Genomic DNA, 20,292 nt, shown 5'->3' with positions numbered 1-20,292 from the left:
ATCCCAGCACGTGAGATCTCATGCCTTTGCTTGAGAAACACACATGACTTTAATCCCAGTAAGTAATATGGCAGGACAGAGAAAGGTATATATGTGGTGAGGAAACAGGAACTAACTCTCTTTAGGCCGAGGATTTTTATAGCGATAAAAATTAGTGGCTGGCTATACTACTTCTCTGATATTTCAGCTTTCACCCTGATATCTGGGGCTCTGGGTTTTTTTTTTTTATTAAAAGACCATCTAAGATTTGAACAACAAGAACTGTCATACTAATTAAAACAGTTGATTTTTTAAACCATATTTACATGTTAATCTAACATGGCAGTTCCTAAATTTTCAGTCCTCAAGTGATCTTTTTATATTTAAAATGATTGAGGATCACAATGAACTTTGGTTTACATGTACCATATTGACTGATACTTACCTAGCTAAAATTTAAAAACACAAAAATATTGATATTTCATTTAAATTAACAAAAACAGTTACACTTGCATATGAAAATGTTCTTTTATGAAACAATGATCTTAAAAAGCTTCCAGTCCCAGACTTAAAGATGGCGTTCCAGTTTCGCGCCTGCACCTGCAGCATGCCTGCTAGAGTGTCCCTGCAAAGGGTTGCACTCCTACACCAGTAAGAGTCAGAAGGACTTCCGAGATCCTGAGAGGGACACAACAGGTGCTCAGACCTCAGTTGAGAACTCCCAGCACGCACGGAACACAAGAGTGGACTCTAAGGTTGGCAGATTGTTCCAATCCTTCCACACTCCTCTCAAGCCAACCCTCTCATGTTACTCTTGGCTTATCCATGCATGCAGTGTAAATAAATGGTTTTTACTATCTGAAACTATGTTAACATGTAAATAAAGTCAAGTGACATAAATTCACAGTCACCATTTTATCTAGTTTGGCTACAATGTTTCATAGAACTTAATTGGTTCTAGGTAAGCAGCTAAATGTGTTCAGTATCAGTTCTTCAGGATGAGAGTGTGACAAGTCTAAGATGCAGTTAACTGAGATGTCATCTTGGGGATCAAACCAGAGCCCCTTTAGGAGAAGTTAAAAAAAAGTCATTTCTAATTTTAGACACTGCTTTTGTTTCCTCATGACAAAGCACATCTAATATGGATATGAAATCAGGGACTGTCATTGTCTAATTTAGGCTCTGATTCTGACAATTTACAGGTCTAAGGCCCAACTGGGATCTGAAAATTTGCATTTCTACCATCAGCACAAGTGTGATTTTCATAACACTGATGGAGACACTCGGCATTGGGAGATTTTTTTTTTCCTTAAAAAAAAAAATGAACAGACTGAAAAAACTGTTCAAAGGTTAAAAGCAGAGGACCTAGGTTTGGTTCCCAGCACTCACATGGCGGCTACTCACAACTGTCTGTTGGCTCCAGTACAAGGAGATCTAATGCTTTCTTCTGGCCTTCACAGACACTTCATACACATGGTGCACATGCATAGATGCAGGCAAAACACCCATACCCTTAATATAAAAATAAATAAAATAAAACAAAGGTAATAAGACCATTCTCATAAATCTTGTCTTCATTGGGAATTGCAAAAAGCTGGGGCGCCCTCCTCAGAAAAGGATGTGACTTGTGTATGCTCTTCCTGAGAGGCCTTAGGAAGAATGGAACAAGACATCTACCCAGACCACAGGTGCTATCCCACGGCATTTAAAGAGAACCACAGAAGCAGGGCCTCTCTGCCTCACTGCTCAGTCCCCCCAAAGCCCACTGTCCTGTAGTAGCAGTGTATTGAGTGACACTGAATGAAAGGCTCGACACACAGTCCACACTGCCAGGTCTTAGGGAATTGGTCTTTGTTGTGAATGACTAAAAATGTCACAATTTGAATTATGTAGTCAAAGGACTGCACTGGTATTTTGAAATTTAAAAATTCTTTACTGAAGTGGCACCCTGGTGATGGATCAAAACGTGAAATGGCTTAGAAAACGATGGAGAAAATGAGTATGAAATATAGTTATATGGTTGTTTTTTTGTCCTGGCAGCCCTGGGTTTTCAGAGAATTGCATAAACACAAAACATATTTCTACAAAGTTAAAATAGTTACTTCTAGCATATCCAAGTAGAGGCCTCTCTTCTGACTTTTCAGCTGATCATTTTGACAAAGCTTGGATTTAGTTTAAGGTCGTCAGTGTCACCCACTTCCTATACCTGCACAAGGCAAACCAAACCAAAAACAACAGTACAGGTTAAACTGGCGTGACACGACACAGTTGTCCACTGTGGCCTTTACCTTCAGGTAAGTGCAGAGCACTTAATCAATTAACAGAATCTTCTGAGCCTCTGTATTTGCTGGTCAGTGGCAAAAAGCACTTCAAAACTGAGTCTGATCAGCAATAACTGGACAGTCTTACAGCCATCAGGGAAGACTATGGAAACAACCCTTTTAGGTTTCAGTGAGTAAGTATTAGAGGCTTTGCTTATTTAGAACCTGAGACTCAAAGCTGGTAGAGAGAGAGATCCAAGTCTAAAAGTAACAATAAAGACAATTTGAGACCAAGTGTCACAGATAAGTAGTCCAGGAGTTCCTTAATGGAAACAGTCAAGGATAAATGCAACAATTTTGAGTGGACCTCAGAGAGCATGAATGGAATGGCTCTATGAAAGCCGGGTAGACTCTGGGCAAAGAAAAGCTTTGATTTGGTGCAGAAGCAAGCACTAGTTCAAGCAAGAGCAGGTAGATGAGCCACACTGAGGGCTAGTTTTGGATGTCTAACACAGGATGAAGAATCTGAAAGAGGACATGAATTTGGGAGGGCCATGTGTTGGGAGGTGAAGGATTTGGGGATGGGAGAAATGAGAAGTGGATAAGATCAAACTACACTGCATACATGCACACAATTCCAAAAATAAAAATATTACTTAAAAAAAAAAAAAGAATCTGGATGCCCACACTAGAAGTGGTGAGTCAACAAGACAACTTCCTTTTCCAGCATGACTACCACTGGCAACCTCATCTGACAGGTTGTTTTGTACGAGGAAAATACCAGAAGGAAGAAGAGATTAAAGATATAATCCTATAAATAAATTTAAAAAAAAAAGAGTGGCAATGGCAACTTCTAGATTTAAATTTTTTTTAAATCTATTAACTATTTACAGGATCATAAAGACAAACTAGGAACCATAAACAATAATACAAGTAACTTAAAATTAAAATGAGGGCTGGGGAGGTTGGTGGTTCAGTTGGCAAAACACTTACTGTGTAAACATGAGAAGCAGAGTTTAGATTCCCCAGTACCCACTTCAAGTCAGGTTGCTACAAGAGTCTGCCTGTAATCCCAGCATGCAGAAGGCAGACAGAATCCCTGGATTAAGCTGGCTAGCTAGACCAGAAGAATATGTGAGCTCTGGAGTCATGACTCTGCCTCATGAGCATAGAAGACATATAAGACAGAGTACAAACTGAAGATGTCAACCTTGGGTCTCCACATGCACCCCACCCACCATGCACACTATCCTTCAAGATCCCTCCAAAGATGCCTTGGAACTGCAGAAAGCATCAAACTCTGAATCACTGTGTTTTTCCTATACAATGAAGTTTAATTTATAAATTAGGCCCAGTAAGAGATAGTAATGGCATAGAAAACTTATAGTTGCAAAAGAATTGTCAATATAACTGTTACTGGGGTTATGTGGCTATTAGTAAATACACTGAAGGTTACTTCGGCATAAGCACTGCAAACCATAGCAGCCAACCTGCTAACCCAGACGATGGTGTCTGCAGGCGGCAGCAGCACACACAGCATGGTCAAGCAGGCAAAGAAAGGACCCCCGGGCAGGAGAAAGTGGAACTACACAAAATACACAATTTGAGAACTGACTTATCCAGAATATATGAGGCATTCCTACACATAAGCAAGGTTGGGGGAGCGAAATAAGCAAAGAACATGGACGGGCAAATTAGTCATTTCTGTTAACCCAGAATTTGAAGATGCTGTCGTCACACTTCATATGACTACTTGAAGGCAGGATTTGAAGTTGAGAAGGAGAGAGGAAGAGCAGCAGGTGAGGAACTTGAAAATGATGGTTTTACTTTAATCGGGCTCTTATTTCGACAGGTTAAAGGTCAAATGACACTGCAGGTACTTGAACAAGGTACAGCAGAAATACTCTGTATAAGCAAACACGCAAGTCCTGCATCCTGACAAGAATTACCTGAAAGATCATCCACAACGATTCCTGAATGATAGCTATTTTATTCAACAAAGCACATATCGGACATTACCAAACTGCACTGCAAAGTATCAATCCTTACAGAACAAGGCCCTAATGAAAGCAGCATGCTTTGTAGAACCAGCCTTAGGATTAATAAATAAATATACTACAGGAAAAAAAAAGCCTTTAAATTAAAATCAAGAGACATTTAAAGTTTGGGCATTCTTTATTACGGGAGAGAATCTTCCACTTTGAGACTATTATATATCAGAAAAGCTCCATCTGTTGTACAATTATCTCTGATAAACGGCTTGATGCTTCGAGCTTCATTAGAGAAAAGGGAAGAGAAAGGCACACACAGAGAGAACTGTAAATAAATCGTCCCTCCATATTTCACTTAAAACCAGACCAGCAGGAAGTCATAAAATATTTTTAATAGGTAATATTTTCCAAACACTTTACTGGAAGCTGCTAGCTTGGTCTGTCCAATATCTGCCCTCCTACAGAAGTCACTCTGAAAAGGGGCAAACTGGCTCCCTTTAGAGATTACTAGAAATTTAACTGGAAAATTAAATAAAAAACTGATCTACTTGGTGGCAGTGATATTCACTTTGCAGAGAGCAGATCAGGCTTTGCTAGAATCAACAACAGGCTATAAAGGAAATGAAAAAAGACATTACAATCTATGGATGATAATTTACCTCTATAGTTCTAACACGAAGATTGCAAATATGAGACAGTCTAACTAAGCTCACTGGTGACAACACCCACCACCATTTTTTAAATCCCTGGTAAGCTAAGGCATCACCAGAAACAAGTTTCCAGGGAAGCAAAGTGCATCCTGCTTATTTATTTATTATTATTATTAATTTAGGCACAACACAAGAATGTTCTCACAGCATCATTTTGGGAATTAATGTCATATATTAAAGGAAAACTCAAAGACTTTGAGACCAGCCTGAGCAACTTGTCTTAGTTACAGTTACTACTGCTAACAAAATGCCATGACCAAAAGCAAGCTGGGGAGGAAAGGGTTTATTTGGCTAACATTTCCACATGTAGTTTATTACTAAAGGAAGCCAGGACAGGAACTCAAGCAGGGCAAGAACCTGGAGGCAGAAGCTGATGCAGAGGTCATGGAGGGGTGCTGCTTACCAACTTGCTTCCCCTGGCTTGCTCAATCTGCTCTCTTATACAACCCAGGACCATCAGCCCAGGGATGGCCCCACCCACAAGGGGCTGGGCCCTCCCCCATCAGTCACTGAGAAAATACCCTACAGCTGGATCTTATGGAGGCATTTTTCTCAACTGGAGTTCGCTCCTTTCAGATGACTCTAGCTTGTGACAAAAGACTACAGACAGCAGAGCAACACAATCAGACCCTGTCACACAGCAAAGCAAAACTAGCAAAAACCAAAACTCAAACCATAGGAAGACATGATTCAAAAAAAACAAGCTAACAGATAACTTAAAGAGCTAGAAAAGGAACAAACCAATCAGAAAAGTATTAAGGAGAGAAGGAACTAAAGCAGAAACAAACAAAATTAGGACAAGAAAGTAAAATCAACAATATTAAAAATAAGGGGGGGGAATTAGAGTCAAATAAATAAAATCAGAGACAATAAAAGGAGGTATTTATTACAAATGATGACCTAGAAATACAAAGGATTAGTAGGAACTATTACAAATAACTATTCACCCACAATCTGGAAAACCTAAAAAGATGGATAACTTCTAGCTGAACCATGAAAAAGAGAAAATCTAAATTAATCAACAACGAGCAACACTTAGTAACAAAAAAGAACTCACTGCTCAATTTTACCAAACCTCTAAAGACTATAACACTAGACTTTCTTAACCCACTCTACAAACTTAAAGGGGAAGGAATTCAACTCATGTACAAGATCACATTACCTTGACACCAAAACCAGACAAGGACACACACACACACACACACACACACACACACACACACACACACACACACAAATTACTGACTACTATCTCTGATGAACACAACTCGTAAACCTTCTTAGTACTTTAGTACTTAGTACAACCCCAACCTACAGCACATTAAAATGATTATAAATCGTGACCAAGACCCAGTCTCTGAGTACATATGGTTAAAGATGTGCAACTCAGTATGTGCATCACACCAGCAGAAAGAGGGACAACAGACAAAGAAAAGATAGTTAATATAATTCAAGAGACATGGTGGTTTACTGAGGGAGGAGGACTGTTGTGAGCTTTATTCAGATTCAGGCCAACTGGGTTACAGAATGAGACTCTGAAAAAACAATAACAAAATCAACCATTTCCACAATAAAAGCTCTGATTAATTAGACATATAGAAAGATTACATCACACACAGTTAAGGTCATGTATTCCAAACACACAGCAAACAACATAGCCAATGGAAAAAGTCAAATCCACTTTCCCTAGGATCTGAAGACAGACAAAGAGGCTCTCTATTACCAACTCTGTATGGAACTATAAGTCCTAGCCAAAGCAATTATGCAAGAGAAAGACAGATCATCCAAACAAGAAAGGAGGAAGTAAAATTAACCATCTGTAAATGACATGAACTCATAGGTAGAAAGTCCTCAAGACTTCACCCAGAACAATTAGAATTGATAAATTCAATAAATGGTCATGATACAAGATCAATTAAAAAAAACAAACAGTGCTTCTTTATCAATAAGAAACTTGCTGAAAAAGAAAGTAATCTATTCACGATAACTACAAAACAATATAAGAACTAGAAATAAATTTAACCAAGTATGTGCATAATCTCTACAATGAAAATTATAAAACACCAGTTAAAGAAACTCAAGATACACAGAGAAAAGGAAGAGAAAAAGACACCTCCTCTCAAAGAAAGATATCCCATATTCATGGGTTAGAAGCACATTGTTCAAATGACTACACCAGCCAAAGCAATATGCAGAGTGTACACAATCCCTCCCCAAATACTAACAGAATCTATTTCTTCACAGAAATAGAAAACAAAACCAGAAAATGCTTACATAATTCACAAAGTATCCACAAAAGCCGAAGCAACTGTAAGCAAAAAGAACATACCTGGAAGCATCATACACTCTAAAAAAATACTCCCAAGTCAGCTTAATACAGGCACAGATCAACAGCACAGAATAAAGAACTCAGAGAAAGCCACCTACAGCCAGGTGACTTGCAACACAGCAGGAATAATGAATACCCAGTGTGCTGTGGTATAATCCTTTTGTATACTATAAAGATTTGTCACTCGAACTGGTTTAATAAAAAGCTGACAGGCTGGGAGCCAGGCAGGAAGTATAGGCAGGACAACAAGACTAAGGACGCTGGGATGAAGGGGGACAGAGTGAGAGGAGACGCCAGCAGAAGCAGAGGAAAGAGGAAATGTAGAAAATAAGGTAACAAGCCTTGAGCCATATGGCAGAGGGAAGATAAGAAATATGGGTTAATTTAAGGTAATAGTTAGCTAGTAACAAGCCTGAGCTACTGGCCAAGCATTTTGTAATTAACATAAGCCTCGGTGTGTTTTGGAGCTGCTGGCAGGACAGAAACTTCAACCTACACTAATGGAGAAGGAAAATCATCAATAGATATCGTTGGGAAAGCATACACTCACTGCAGTAGGACTGAACTAGCTGTTTAGCACCCTACACAGAGAAACATGACAAACTAAGACACTAGGCTGGGAAAGCAGGAAGTAACAAACAAGATGACATTAAACCAAAAAGCTTTTAACTATCAAGGCAGCCATGGGCACAATCAGAAATAACCTACTAGTGGGAGAAAATGTTTCAAAATATCTTTTAGTTAAAATCCAAAAGATAAGGAACTCAACTCCAAAGCAAGCAAAACTTCTCAAAAGAAAATAGAAAAGTAATCAACAAATGTGGGGGGGAAATGAGAATCACTACTAAACATCATAAAAAAAATGCCAACTAAACTACAAGAAGACACCACTGTCCCTCCATTTAAAGCACTGTTACCAAAAGGTAAGAAGGGGAGTGAATATTGATGAGAATATGGAAAAGAAGGAACTTTCATACTCTGCTGGTAAAGTGTGAATTACTGTCCACGATGGACACAGCATAAATGCTGACAACTCCATTATCGTCTACATACATAGGAAAACTCACTGTGCTTAAGAGAATCCTGCATCTTCATGATTCCTGCCGCACTATTCACAACAGCCAAGAAGGGATCAACTTGGGTGTCCATCCTTATACAAGTGAGTAAAATGTGGTACATACACATAATGGAAAATGTTTATCCATAAAAAAATGAAGGATATCCTATCACTTGCCACACACACACACACACACACACCACTTCTTCCCACTTAAATGAATGTGGATACTATTTAATTTAAAGGAAAAAAAAAAAAAGGCTGATTTCATATAAGTAGAGACCAGTGCTTCCCAAATGCAGAAGATAGGTATGGAGAAGGACGGTCAGTAGGTACAGAGGATAGCTGCATAGTACCCTTTATCATAAATGGATAACTATGGTTGACAATCTTTATTTCAGGAAGACTTACTGGAGAGAAAGAATTTTGCACATTCTCAGCAGCACAAAGCAGAGCTGGACATGATGGCTGTGCCAATCACTCTTCTATTCATCACATACTACATATGCATGCAGGTGCTGAGACACCATGCTGTATGCAACCAGTAGGGCCCCACCTCTCACTGGCCCTGGGATAGCTGGCCCTACCCCTTGCTGGAGACTGCAGCATGAGATATTCCCCACCCACACTTGGGAGAGATGGCCCCACCCCTCATCACAGGCATGAAAGAGCTGGCCCAGATGGCATGGGCCTAGGAGAAATGCTCCTCCCCCCCGCTAAAGGGGGCAGTCCCAGTGGGCCAAACTAACCAGCTCTGCTACCACCTAGACCCACATCCTAGGCCTTGGGTTGGCCCACACTAACATCTACCCCATCTATGACCTGCTGTTGCACGTGAAGGGACTGGTTCTGAGGAACAATAGCCATAGGATCTCCGTAACTTGGGGCAACAGCAGGATATTCTAAGACTTTTGGTGAGGGTCCAGGGATGATGGTGTGCCAGAGGCCTTGAACCAGACCAATGACTCATTGCAATGAACATCTTACAGGTGGGGTGTTGTGTGATATTTTGTTTATGTTCTGACAAATAAGCTTGCCTGGAGATCAGAGGGCAGAACTAGCCACTAGTTAACCACAGAGGCCAGGCAGTGGTGGCACACACTTTTAATCCAACGATTTTGGATGAGGAAACAGGAAAATCAGGAGTTCGAAGCCACCCTGTGCTACAAGACTGAATCAATCTAAAAGAGAAACAGAGCTGAGTGGTGGCAGTGCACACCTTTAATCCTGCACTACGGAGGTGGAGGCAGGAATATAAGGCAGGTGGAGACAGGATCTCCCCCCCACACCCCAATTCAGTCTGAGGATTCAGAGAGGTAACAAGTTTCTAGTGGCTGTTGCTCTGCTTCTCTGATCTTTCAGCTTTCACCCTCAATATTTGACTCCTATTTTACAGAGAACTATGATGATGAAATGGCTTAACCTGTGGAACATTCCTGGAACAGCATCAGGTACCTGGTGACTCATCTACTGTTCAGTTACATTAGGACTACTATGACAAGTCCTGTCATTACTATCTGAATTTTGCTTACAGTGCCTTGTTGAAAGGTTTTCAAATGTTCATATATCACGCACAGCTTGGGAAGGAGAGCTGTTTGTGCCCAACAGAGAGACAAATGCCACTTAGGTGTTTAGATGTTTGTTCAATTTGACCTTTACTGTGTTGTTTAAGAAACAATAGTTCTGCCAGGAGGTGGCAGCATACACCTTTAATTGCAGTACTCGGAAGGCAGAGGCAGGTAAATCTCTGTGAGTGGGAGGCCAGCCTGGTCTACAAAGCTAGTTCCAGGACAGCCAGGACTACACAGAAAAACTCTGTCTCAAAAAACTGAAGGCAACTCTCATTATCTTTTGGTTGCCTTTTTTTCCCCTAGATTTATTTATTTATTATGTATACAGTGTTCTATCTGCAAATGTTTGCATGGAAAAAGAGGGCACCAGATCTCATTCCAGATGGTTGTGAGCCACCATGTGGTTGCTGGGAATTGAACTCAGGACCTCTGGAAGAGCAGCCAGTGCTCTTAACCTCTGAGCCATCTCTCCAGCCCTCTTGGTTGATTGTTAATTGATAGCAAGTTGAAGATAGATTTAAGTGACACTCATTCTCTTGATTAGAAAAATAAATTTAAAACTCCCAATAATTCCAGATCTAGGCAGTTAAACAAAGGATATTTACCAAATACCACAAGTTACCTGGTGCTTAGCTCTAGAATAACAAGCTCATTTCCTATCAATTCCTATACCCATCTACATTCCTCTCTATTTGCAGCTGGGAAGGACCCAGAAATAAAACGACGGTCCTTATAAATATCAACATAGTTTGCCTGTCGACCTTCCTTACCACTAGGCAAGTCACAGCTAAAAAGCTTTGAAAGCTGTGACACCATCAGCCCACGCAATCTTACCTGGGTCTCCACTACTTGGAGATCAGTGTCTCACTGGGACTTCTAAAATATCCACCATACCACCTTCAACAAATCCACACTAACCCAAACCCAGCACCCATCTCAGGGCAGAACAGCTGCTTTCACCTGGGGACAGTAGAAAAGCCCATGTAGCAGAGCTTCTACAAAGGACTGTATGCTGCTGCCTCCCTCAAGCCCTGAAATTGTCATGTGCCTATTTGGCAAAACATGCCAGATCCTTTCTTGAAAAAAGTGGCTTAGTTGTAGCAGACACCCAACCTTCATTTCCACAGAGCACTTAACCTGACACCTACTGTCACGGGCTAAATACAGTGACCAACCACAGTAACACTCAGCAAAGACTCCTAAATCAATGTACAAACCACAAAAATACAAGTTCAAATGGCCATCAGCTTAGAGCCTCAGCAGCATTTTTCCATGGCAGGTGTCAGGCTTCAGTGGTTCAAAGCGCTGACCAGAAGTTCTATGACCCTGGATGAGGTGACAGGCCTCTGTGCTTCAACCTTCTCATCTATAAAGATGGGCATAACTGCCTCCCTTGACGTTGCAATATAAACTACACGTTACACTTAGAAGAGAGTTTACAATATCGCAACACTGTCTTGACTACTACTCAAAGTCCACACCTGAGGCTGCCATCTATTGCTTGGCTTCTATGATCTGCTGTCACTCTCCTCTCTTAGTTTACCTCCTCTGTCACTTCTGCTTCCTAAATGTAGAGGAAGCAGAAAGTCCACCCTCAAAGCTCTGACGCACTGTGTGTCTGTCTCTCTTAGAGTTACACTGTCTAAAGCGAATCTCATTTCATGATTTCTCGGGTGTTCAAAGATCTGGTGATTTGCAACTTGCCAGTTTGAACTATGATGACTCACTGTGTGTTGTGTTCACCTAGGGTGGCTGCCCTGCAGTGGTGCAGCACAGAGTGGTGAAGGCTGACCTAAATGGAGACAAGAGTCTAAGCCAGCGCTTCTAAACCCGTGGGTCGTAGCCCTTTGGGGTTACATACCAGATATCCTGTATATTAGATATTTGCATTACAATTCATAACAGTAACAATGAAATCATTTTATGCTTGGGGGAGTCACCACAACATGAGGGACTGTATTAAAGGGTCACAGCATTAGGAAGGTTAAGAACCTTCTAAGGTTCTAAGGTCTAAGCATTCTGGATTAAATGCAAATGTGAAAGCCAGAGAGAGAGGGGCTGGATACATAGCAAATAGAATGCATCTCCAATCACTTCTGTGGCCGTGGACAAATTATTTGATTTATTTATAAATAATGATAATTTGTCCATGGCCACAAAACTGGGTTATCATGAGAAGAAGAAGAAGAAGAAGAAGAAGAAGAGGAGGAGGAGGAGGAGGAGGAGGAGGAGGAGGAGGAGGAGGAGGAGGAGGAGAGGAGAAGAAGAAGAAGAAGAAGAAGAAGAAGAAGAAGAAGAAGAAGAAGAAGAAGAAGAAGAAGAAGAAGAAGAAGAAGAAGAAGAAGAAGAAGAAGAAGAAGAAGAAAAAGAAGAAAAAGAAGAAAAAGAAAAAAGAAAAGGTACAAAACATGTCTTGGGCCTGAAAGTGCTTAGGTGATGAGCTTCAAGTACCTCAATCTCATATGCAGTTTGGTTGACTGGTTTGTTGTGGCCACATGCAAACTCAATCCAGGTTCCATCCAATGAGATCCTGACCAGCTCCAATCATTCCCTTAGGCCCTTTAGGCTTTACCTTTAGGCTACAGAGCTTTAAAGAAATCTAGGTATAAACAGATGTAAGTGGCGAGTAGGTATTTTTCTAACATGGTCATAGCTTTCATCAGCTCCTTGATAAGCAAGTAGTCTATAATTCCACTTCCTCTCTTCTTAAGTGATTTCCACACCTTTCCTAGTAGGAAAGTATAACTGAACAAGTTATAATATTAAAGTCTCTCTTTCTCTGGAATGCTACCTTTCAGTATACCCATCTCTATTCTCAATGTCATATTGCTTCTTCAAAACAATAGTGACACTATCACCTTTTATTGACAGAACCACAGCTATTGTTCAAAGTCCCAGTAGCATGGTTGGGCAGTCAAGCTTCTACCTCTTGGCCATAATTAACTTGTCCAACTTCACACCCTTCATGAATGGCCCTAAAGGAGTCCCTAGCCAAAGAGGAGCTCCAGGCAGCTTTCCTCCCCAGCTCACGGTACATGCATAGTGTGCCTCTTCACAACACTGTCTTCAGTGCCATTTCTGAGTAAGCCAGTGCCCTTCAACAGCATTTACTACACAGGCTGGCCTACTAACATATGTGCAGACGGCCATGCAACAGGTTTTCAACCCCCGCATTCTGACATGATTGGGCTGGACCACTTCTGATGTAGAGAGTTGTCCTGTGCAATGTAAGATATCACAGTATGTTAGATATCTGGACATTCCATTGCGCTGAGAGAGAGGAGGGGATACTCACTCCCATTTGCCATTCTCCGATTTAATGTGACAAATATATTAAATGTCCCTGCTAAACAATACATTCTTTCAAGATCTTTGTTTTATATTCTCAATATAACTCATGAAAGGATTTAAATATTTGTTCCCTGCTAAACTTTCTTAAATTAGTAGACTGCATAGCCTAAAACTACCACATTTCTAAATTCATTAAACTTGAAACACTAAATTCCAACCTTAAACAAAGCATGAGAGGCAAAAACTGCTTTCATAATATCTTTCTAAATTTGAACAAATATTATGAGTTACAGCTGTGTCCCAAAAGAAATAGTCCTAGCATTATAAAGGTTAACTAGACAGTATCTTTTCCTATCACATACAAAAGAGTAACAATGTATGTTAAAAGAGCCAATGGTATGGCTCAACAGATAGAGGCACTTACACATGACTCCGTGGGTTCAATCCCCAGGCCCCATTAACAAAAATAAAACAACGTATCTTCTACTTTCTTCACACAGCCTGTGTTTTTATTACCCAAGTTAAACATTTAGTCAAGGCCAGTTAGCAGAGGCAAGAGTTCAAGCTAAGGCTGTAGATTCTAAATGCTTACTATACATTGAGTTTTTGGGCTCCCTTCTTTTTAGACAAACTAAATTAAACTCAAGGAAAATAATAAAGACTAAAAGTGTTCTTTAAATCCTCAACAGAAGGCTGGTGAGCTATCTCAGTGGGTAAAGGCACTTGTCACTAAGCCGGAGGACCTGAGTTTCACCCCTGCGACCATGATGGAAGCAGAGAACTGACTCCTGAAAATTGTTCTCTGCCCTCCAGATGCACTACGGCAAGTGTACCCACAGACACAAATAAATCTTCTTAAAATGTATTTCTCTTTCTCTTTCTCTCTCTCCTCTCTCTCTCTCTCTCTCTCTCTCTCTCTCTCTCTCTCTCTCTCTCTCTCTCTCTCTCTCTCTCTCACACACACACATTCCCAGTGGATTCTAGTAGCTGACAGCTACTGCTCCAGATGGGTTCAAAAACTTCATGTCCTTACATAGTAAATGTAAAAGGCTATTCCTAAGAAGACCTTACATCCTATGGAATGACTGATAATTCTCTAACTTGCCGAGTACTAAACAGAACCTGAGGTTAAGCACCTATGACCAAGGCACTCATGTCAAGTTCCTGGGCTATTCTATGACTCTTGTGGCTAGGGACTTACATTCCTCTTTACTCGGTGAAGTTACATTCAGTTCTGTCGGAAGTGACTGCTGACTGGGACTAAGAGTTGGCGTGGTTATGGAGGTATTGCTGTTGTCACTGGTGGTCTCTTCAGAAAACAAATCTGATTGGCTGTTACTTGTACTTGGGGCAGAATCATCGTCTGGTTGTTTCTTTTGAAAATCTAAAGAAAAAAGGAGGTAAGAAAGCTGGTTTAATTGAAGAGCTTATAGCCAGAGTAGTCACTATAAAACATTTATGTTAGTACAATGTTACATGCAACAGCAACAAAGGCTAATGTGGGTAATTAAAAGAAAAGCATGGAAGCAAATCATCAATTAAAAAACAAACCAAATACACAACCAAATTAATGATTTATAGAAAATGACTTAAGTTGAACTTTAAATTTATAAATTAAAGCCCTTTGTTGGTTGTTCAGATGATGGTAGGCACTGACTTCAACGCTGAACTTTGAAAACCAAGATGCATGTTAGCATTTCAGAGTAATCAGTAGAAAGAGGAAAAAGAAGACTAAAAGTGGTTGACACTAACAGTTGAGAGATCAGAAGGAAAATGGCAGCACAGAAAATAGCACAAAAAAACAGAAAACATATTTTAAATGGCAGGAATTGTATATCATCAGTGATGGGGATAAACATAAAAGAAATGAACCTAACAGCAAAGAAAAGGGCAGATGAAGGAAACGGGCTCCATTTGGTTTACAACCGACAAAGACACAGGAGGGTGGTTTTCTAGTTAGTGGTCTCTGATTTTCTAAGTGGATGATGGGAACACAAATGTACTGTTACAATATTCTCTGAATAATTTTATTTTAAAAACTTCTAGCTCTTGTGTGAAGCCCAGACTGCATTTATCAAGTTGAAGAAATGATCTTTAGAATTCCACATGGTCTTACCTTGGAAGGAGAGAGGCCACAGCTATCATGTTCTTTAGCCTTATCAGAAACACCACGTCTTAACCCGGTAGTGTAACAGCTATGACACAATGAGCGTGTGCAGAGCTCATTCACATCAGTTCTCAGACAACTCAGAAGCATAGGTAACACTACTTAGTTTGTAAGTAATTAACAGCAAGGGATGAGCAGAGCGATTTGGACTGACAACAGCTCATGGACAGCACAGGGTGTAGATGGGAAGCACCAGCTCACACCAGGAAGAGCCTCAGGTTAGGCCCCACCCATTTCCAGCGCTGTTTCTTTTGTGTATTTCTCCTAGCCACTTTCTTATTCAATGTTTTGACATTTTCAAAATGATTTATTTATCTCAATATTATTGTATAGTATTTATCAAAAAATGCTACATAGAATAAAATATTGCCCTTCATATTTTATAATATAAAGTATAAGAGATTTTTTATACCATCTCATTAGTACTCCTATGTCAAAGATTACTATGTCTTTCCCATAACTGTTTACCACACAACTGGGAATGTTATAAGGCCCAACAAGACATGAAACAGAACCTAGTGCACTGAACTGAAATATAGTACATTCCTCAGTTCCTCAAGACAGACACAAATTCACTGAAGCATAAGAGCCTGCAGCACTAATTAAGCATCGTTTCTTCCTGCTGGCCCCATGCCTGCCTCAAAGCATCCCTTGCTCATTTGTTTCATCCATCACCTACTTTCTGACTAACACCAAGAACAGTGGGGCTGGAGTGAGGGGACTGAAAAAGCTCAGAAGTCCACTCAGAAGGTGAAGGAGTAGAGTGAGGTCAAAAGTGAAGGAAGAAGCCAAGTGAGGCCAAGAGACTGCATCCTAGAACTCTTCCTTGAAGGCAGTGAGAATGAAAGGTCCACAGACAGCTGAGCAGGGACTAAAAGTTTGGTTCATTTGTTTTTCTAAAATTCTGAAATAAATGGGAAAGATAGACATTTCCAAACAAATCCATTACAGTACATGAGAAAAAAAATCAGGAATAACTGTCTACGTTTTACTGGTACTGTTAATGGAATATTCAAAAATACAAATCTATCAATTAAACCACTTCATGGGTGCTGCTCATTTTCAGCTGTCCTCACTATCTATGCAGGGAGAGTACCTGAAAGGAGATCGGCTGGGAAGAAAGGAGGTTTGTTTTTAAAGACTTGATATATAACGTCAAATTCTCACAGTACAGCACCCTGTGCATCCCCACAGCCCACCACACTCGTGTATAAGAATCATGGTACTTTCCTGTCATTTTCCAGTAAGATAGAAATACTCTGCTGAGTAATCACGAGAAAATCCCAAGTTCAAAATAAAACACCAAATTTGCACATAATGCAAGTTATGTACAAGCCTTGATGGGAGGATGGAGGAGAGAACCCGAACAAACCTTTGACACAGATGTACAACAACGAAGTCTCAGCAAAACTGTGCCTCCTGCCCCATTTTAAGCCTTCATTAAAATTCTTGTTAAAAAATGACCTTTTTACATACTTCTTTAAAAAAATGGCTTTTTATCAGATGGTAAACTAAATAAACTTAAATAAAACAGTTCTTCTTGTGAGTTTATAACCATGTAAGAATAACTTAAGAAAGACAAGAATCATGGTTACACCCATCAGTCTTACACAATTTACAGGTCCCAAGATAAAAATGGGGCTCAAGAAATGTCAAATGCATAAGTGGCGAGATAATTGAGATTCTCATTTTTTTTCTCTCCTTCCCTCCCCCATCACCTCTCTCTGAAAAGCCAGGGCTGCTGAAACGGTTGAGCAGTTAAAAGCATTTGTTACAATTCCAAAGGACCAAGTTTAATTCCCAGCACCTATGTGGTGGCTTACAAACATCTGCAACCATGGTTCCATGAGATGCAACATTATCTTCTGGCTGATACCAGGCACACACGTGGTGCACAGATACACACATGCAGGCAAAACACCCATACACAATAAATCTAAAACAAAATGCCACCATTGGGTCACATTTAAAATACCAACCAATTACTATTGTGAAATGCTAACAATTCAGTGTGCCTTTGTGTCTTGTGGGTTACCATTTTTACACACAAATGCTCAAAGACCATGAATTTCTATTTCCATCATCAACAGAATTGAGAAACTTACTGCACCATTCCAATTTACTCAGTGAGGTAATCAGGCTTGCTGCAACAAGGCTTCTACATCACCACTGTAGACACTAAAACTGGTATGAATAAAGGTAGGTGGGAAATCAATGGGGACAACAAAATGTGGCTCCTGCCAGGAGTTCTGCATTCATTCTCCTAATACAGTGGGACACGTGGGGATGGGCAGCTGCAAATGAGTGCTGGAGCTGGGCTTTGGGCTGCATGTTACTCTGATTCATAGCTGAGCTCACCTTCTACAGCAGAACCACTAAAGGAACCAGAAATGTAAAGCTTACGGGAGGGGTTCTGCACATTCCCGCATTTCCTTTCCAGTCTTCAAACCGTAATTGCCCATCAGCACAGATTCCAAATTCATATTCCCACCGGAAGCTTTTGTTTGGTTATTTCATACCATAAAGTACTTCATGTTTCAAGCAGTCAGTTAAAGAAAAAACACACACACACACAGAATGTTGCCACAAATTTTCTCTCAACCCCCTTACAAATAAAGTCATTTCCTGTATCTCAAAAGTTTGGTTTAATGCAAGGGCTGCATTAAAACTTCCTTTAATACAGCAGAGTTCTGAGCTTCTTCCGACCTTTCCAGTTTCTATCAGAGGCTAGAGCCCTTACCTCCTACACCAACTTGGGTGTCTTACTTTAAAAAGCTATAAAACAATGAGCCAGCCAATTCATAAACTGACTTTTAGTCTTCTGATTAAGATCTTAATAAAATTCTAGGGAGTTGGTTGTTACCCTGGGTTAATGGTCTAAGCAAGAACTGGCTTAAGCAAGAGTTAAGTATCAATAGACTTAGTTACAAAACCTTGCATCCAGTCACCTTGCATCCTGCTTAAAGAGAAAACAGATCTCTTTAAATGGCACTGGGTTCATTTAAACTTCTTCCACAAATAATCCCTTCTGGCTTTGTTAATGATGAAGTGGGAAATTCTGGACCAGATTCTTAACTTCTCATGCTGATTAGCTTCTCTGGTTCTTACAGAGACTGTGAACCTCACAATAGACTAAATGAAGCTATTTTGCTTTCTGCAAGCTTCTGGACAAGTTAAACATCCTACACATCTACACCCACAGAAAAAAGGGACAGAGAGAGAAAGAGAGAGAGAAAGAAAGAAGAGGAGAGGGAGGGGGAGAGGGGAGAGGAGGGGAAGGGAGAGGAGAAGGAAGGGAGGGGAAGAGAGGAGAGGGGAAGAGAGGAGAGGGGAAGAGAGGAGAGGGGAGGGAGGAGAGGGGAAGGGAGGGGAGAGGAGGGGGGAGAGAGGGAGGGAGACAGACAGACAGACAGACAGACTGACTGACTGGCTGACTGACATTGATAAACGACTCCTGTGGTCTTTGTAGGAAGCAGATAAAGTATTGTGTGACTATGTATTGTTAACATGGGCACAGCCAGGTCAAAAAGCCCATTGCCTCAGACCCACGGATATGACAAAGCCTTCCCTGGGTCAGGCTCAGAGGCGAGAGCAAAGCCTCCTCTGGTCCAAAAAGATTGACTTATATATGTGAAAACTGGCAACTGCAGCTTCTTCCTTCCTCCCAGGTAACTGCAACTTAAGACTGCTTCCCTACCGAGACCTCCAACCCAGACCAGTCAAGCTCTCCTTGTTATGCTGTACTTAATAAAACACTGGGTTCTGAGAATCCAGGATATGGAGTAGGTGCCCTCTATCAGGGGAAGGATAGCCCACTCAATCCCAGCTTTCTGGATGCATGTCTGTTGTTTCTTAAACTGTCATTTCTTCATCCCCACATTGTCCCGGTCAGCATTCCAGACTCAGCAACATAGGACAATGCAGCAGGTCCCATCTGTGCACTTTCTCAGGAATTAAACAAAACTCTGTTTTCTGCTCTTCCTGTTGTCCCACAGGAACTAGCAACAGCGTTCACTTGGAGCTGAACACAGAAGCCTGGGGAGCATGCCCCATATCCTCCCGTCCTTACCTCTCCATCTCAAGCCCCAGCAGGCCTCATCAGTCACAACTCTTGACCTCATGCACATCTCTACCACCACTCTGTCCTAACGGCTCACCTGACAGATTTCATGAGCTCTACTTCACAGAAATTCTTGTGTCCTCTCTTGGTTCACTGTAACCCATTCTCCACAAAGCAATCAGAATGGTTATAAGAAACAAAGAAATAAAACTCCCATTAAAGCCCAGATTTTTATGCCAGTTCTGTACCTAAACCCTTGAATGTCCCCCTGCCCCCGTTGCCTCTACAATCAAATCTAAGCATGGCTAAAAAGTGAAACCTCCCCCCCCCTTAAGAGAACACTTGTGGGGAGGCTGAGATGGCTCAACAGGTAAAGCACTGCCAGGTAAGTCTGGTGCTCAGAGCCTGATTCCCAGTGAAAGGAGAGAACCGACTCCTAAAAGTTTCCTCCCGCCTCCATACATGTACAGTGTGGCACACAAAGTCAGTGGCATAAGCATGTCCTCACTAACACATCTCATACCACACACATGCATACACATAAATAATATAAAAATTGAGGGGAAAATGGCTTCTGGCTGCCTTTTTATCTTAAGCCACTGATCCTCCTCGCCTGTTCCTGCCTTTCCTCTGGTTTCTTTGGTTTTCTCAACACTCTAGGCTTTCTCCACATGGCATGATGGAAACCTAACCTGAGGACCCAAACTGGAACCCACCACTCATCTTTCAACACCGCACACAAGCACTACTTCCTTGGAGTATTCAGATCACCCGTGGAGGGTGGTAATATACCTAAGGGTGTGGTCCTTGTCTAGCCTTCACAAGCCCTGGTTAGAAACTCAGGTCAACCAAGTAAGTGTAAAGGCTTACCCACAT

General features: G+C 41.0%; 1 protein-coding gene across 4 annotated transcripts in view; it reads right to left on the bottom strand.

Moving 5' to 3' along the window:
- Positions 1 to 20,292, bottom strand: part of Zfand3 (zinc finger AN1-type containing 3) — a 241,628-nt gene that overhangs the window by 64,160 nt on the left and 157,176 nt on the right. For 3 of the 4 annotated variants that reach the window (XM_076557531.1, XM_076557532.1, XM_006983073.4), the window contains exon 3: positions 14,391 to 14,573. The exons of the other annotated variant lie outside the window; for it this stretch is intronic. In XM_076557531.1, the coding sequence (XP_076413646.1) occupies positions 14,391 to 14,573 (183 nt within the window). The remainder of the gene's footprint in view (positions 1 to 14,390; positions 14,574 to 20,292) is intronic. 4 annotated transcript variants of the gene reach the window in all.

Source organism: Peromyscus maniculatus, chromosome 21, assembly GCF_049852395.1.
Source record: "Peromyscus maniculatus bairdii isolate BWxNUB_F1_BW_parent chromosome 21, HU_Pman_BW_mat_3.1, whole genome shotgun sequence".
Lineage (NCBI taxonomy): Eukaryota > Metazoa > Chordata > Mammalia > Rodentia > Cricetidae > Peromyscus > Peromyscus maniculatus.
The sequence above is the reverse complement of the archived record's forward strand: the minus strand, read 5'-3'. Positions and strand labels throughout refer to the sequence as shown.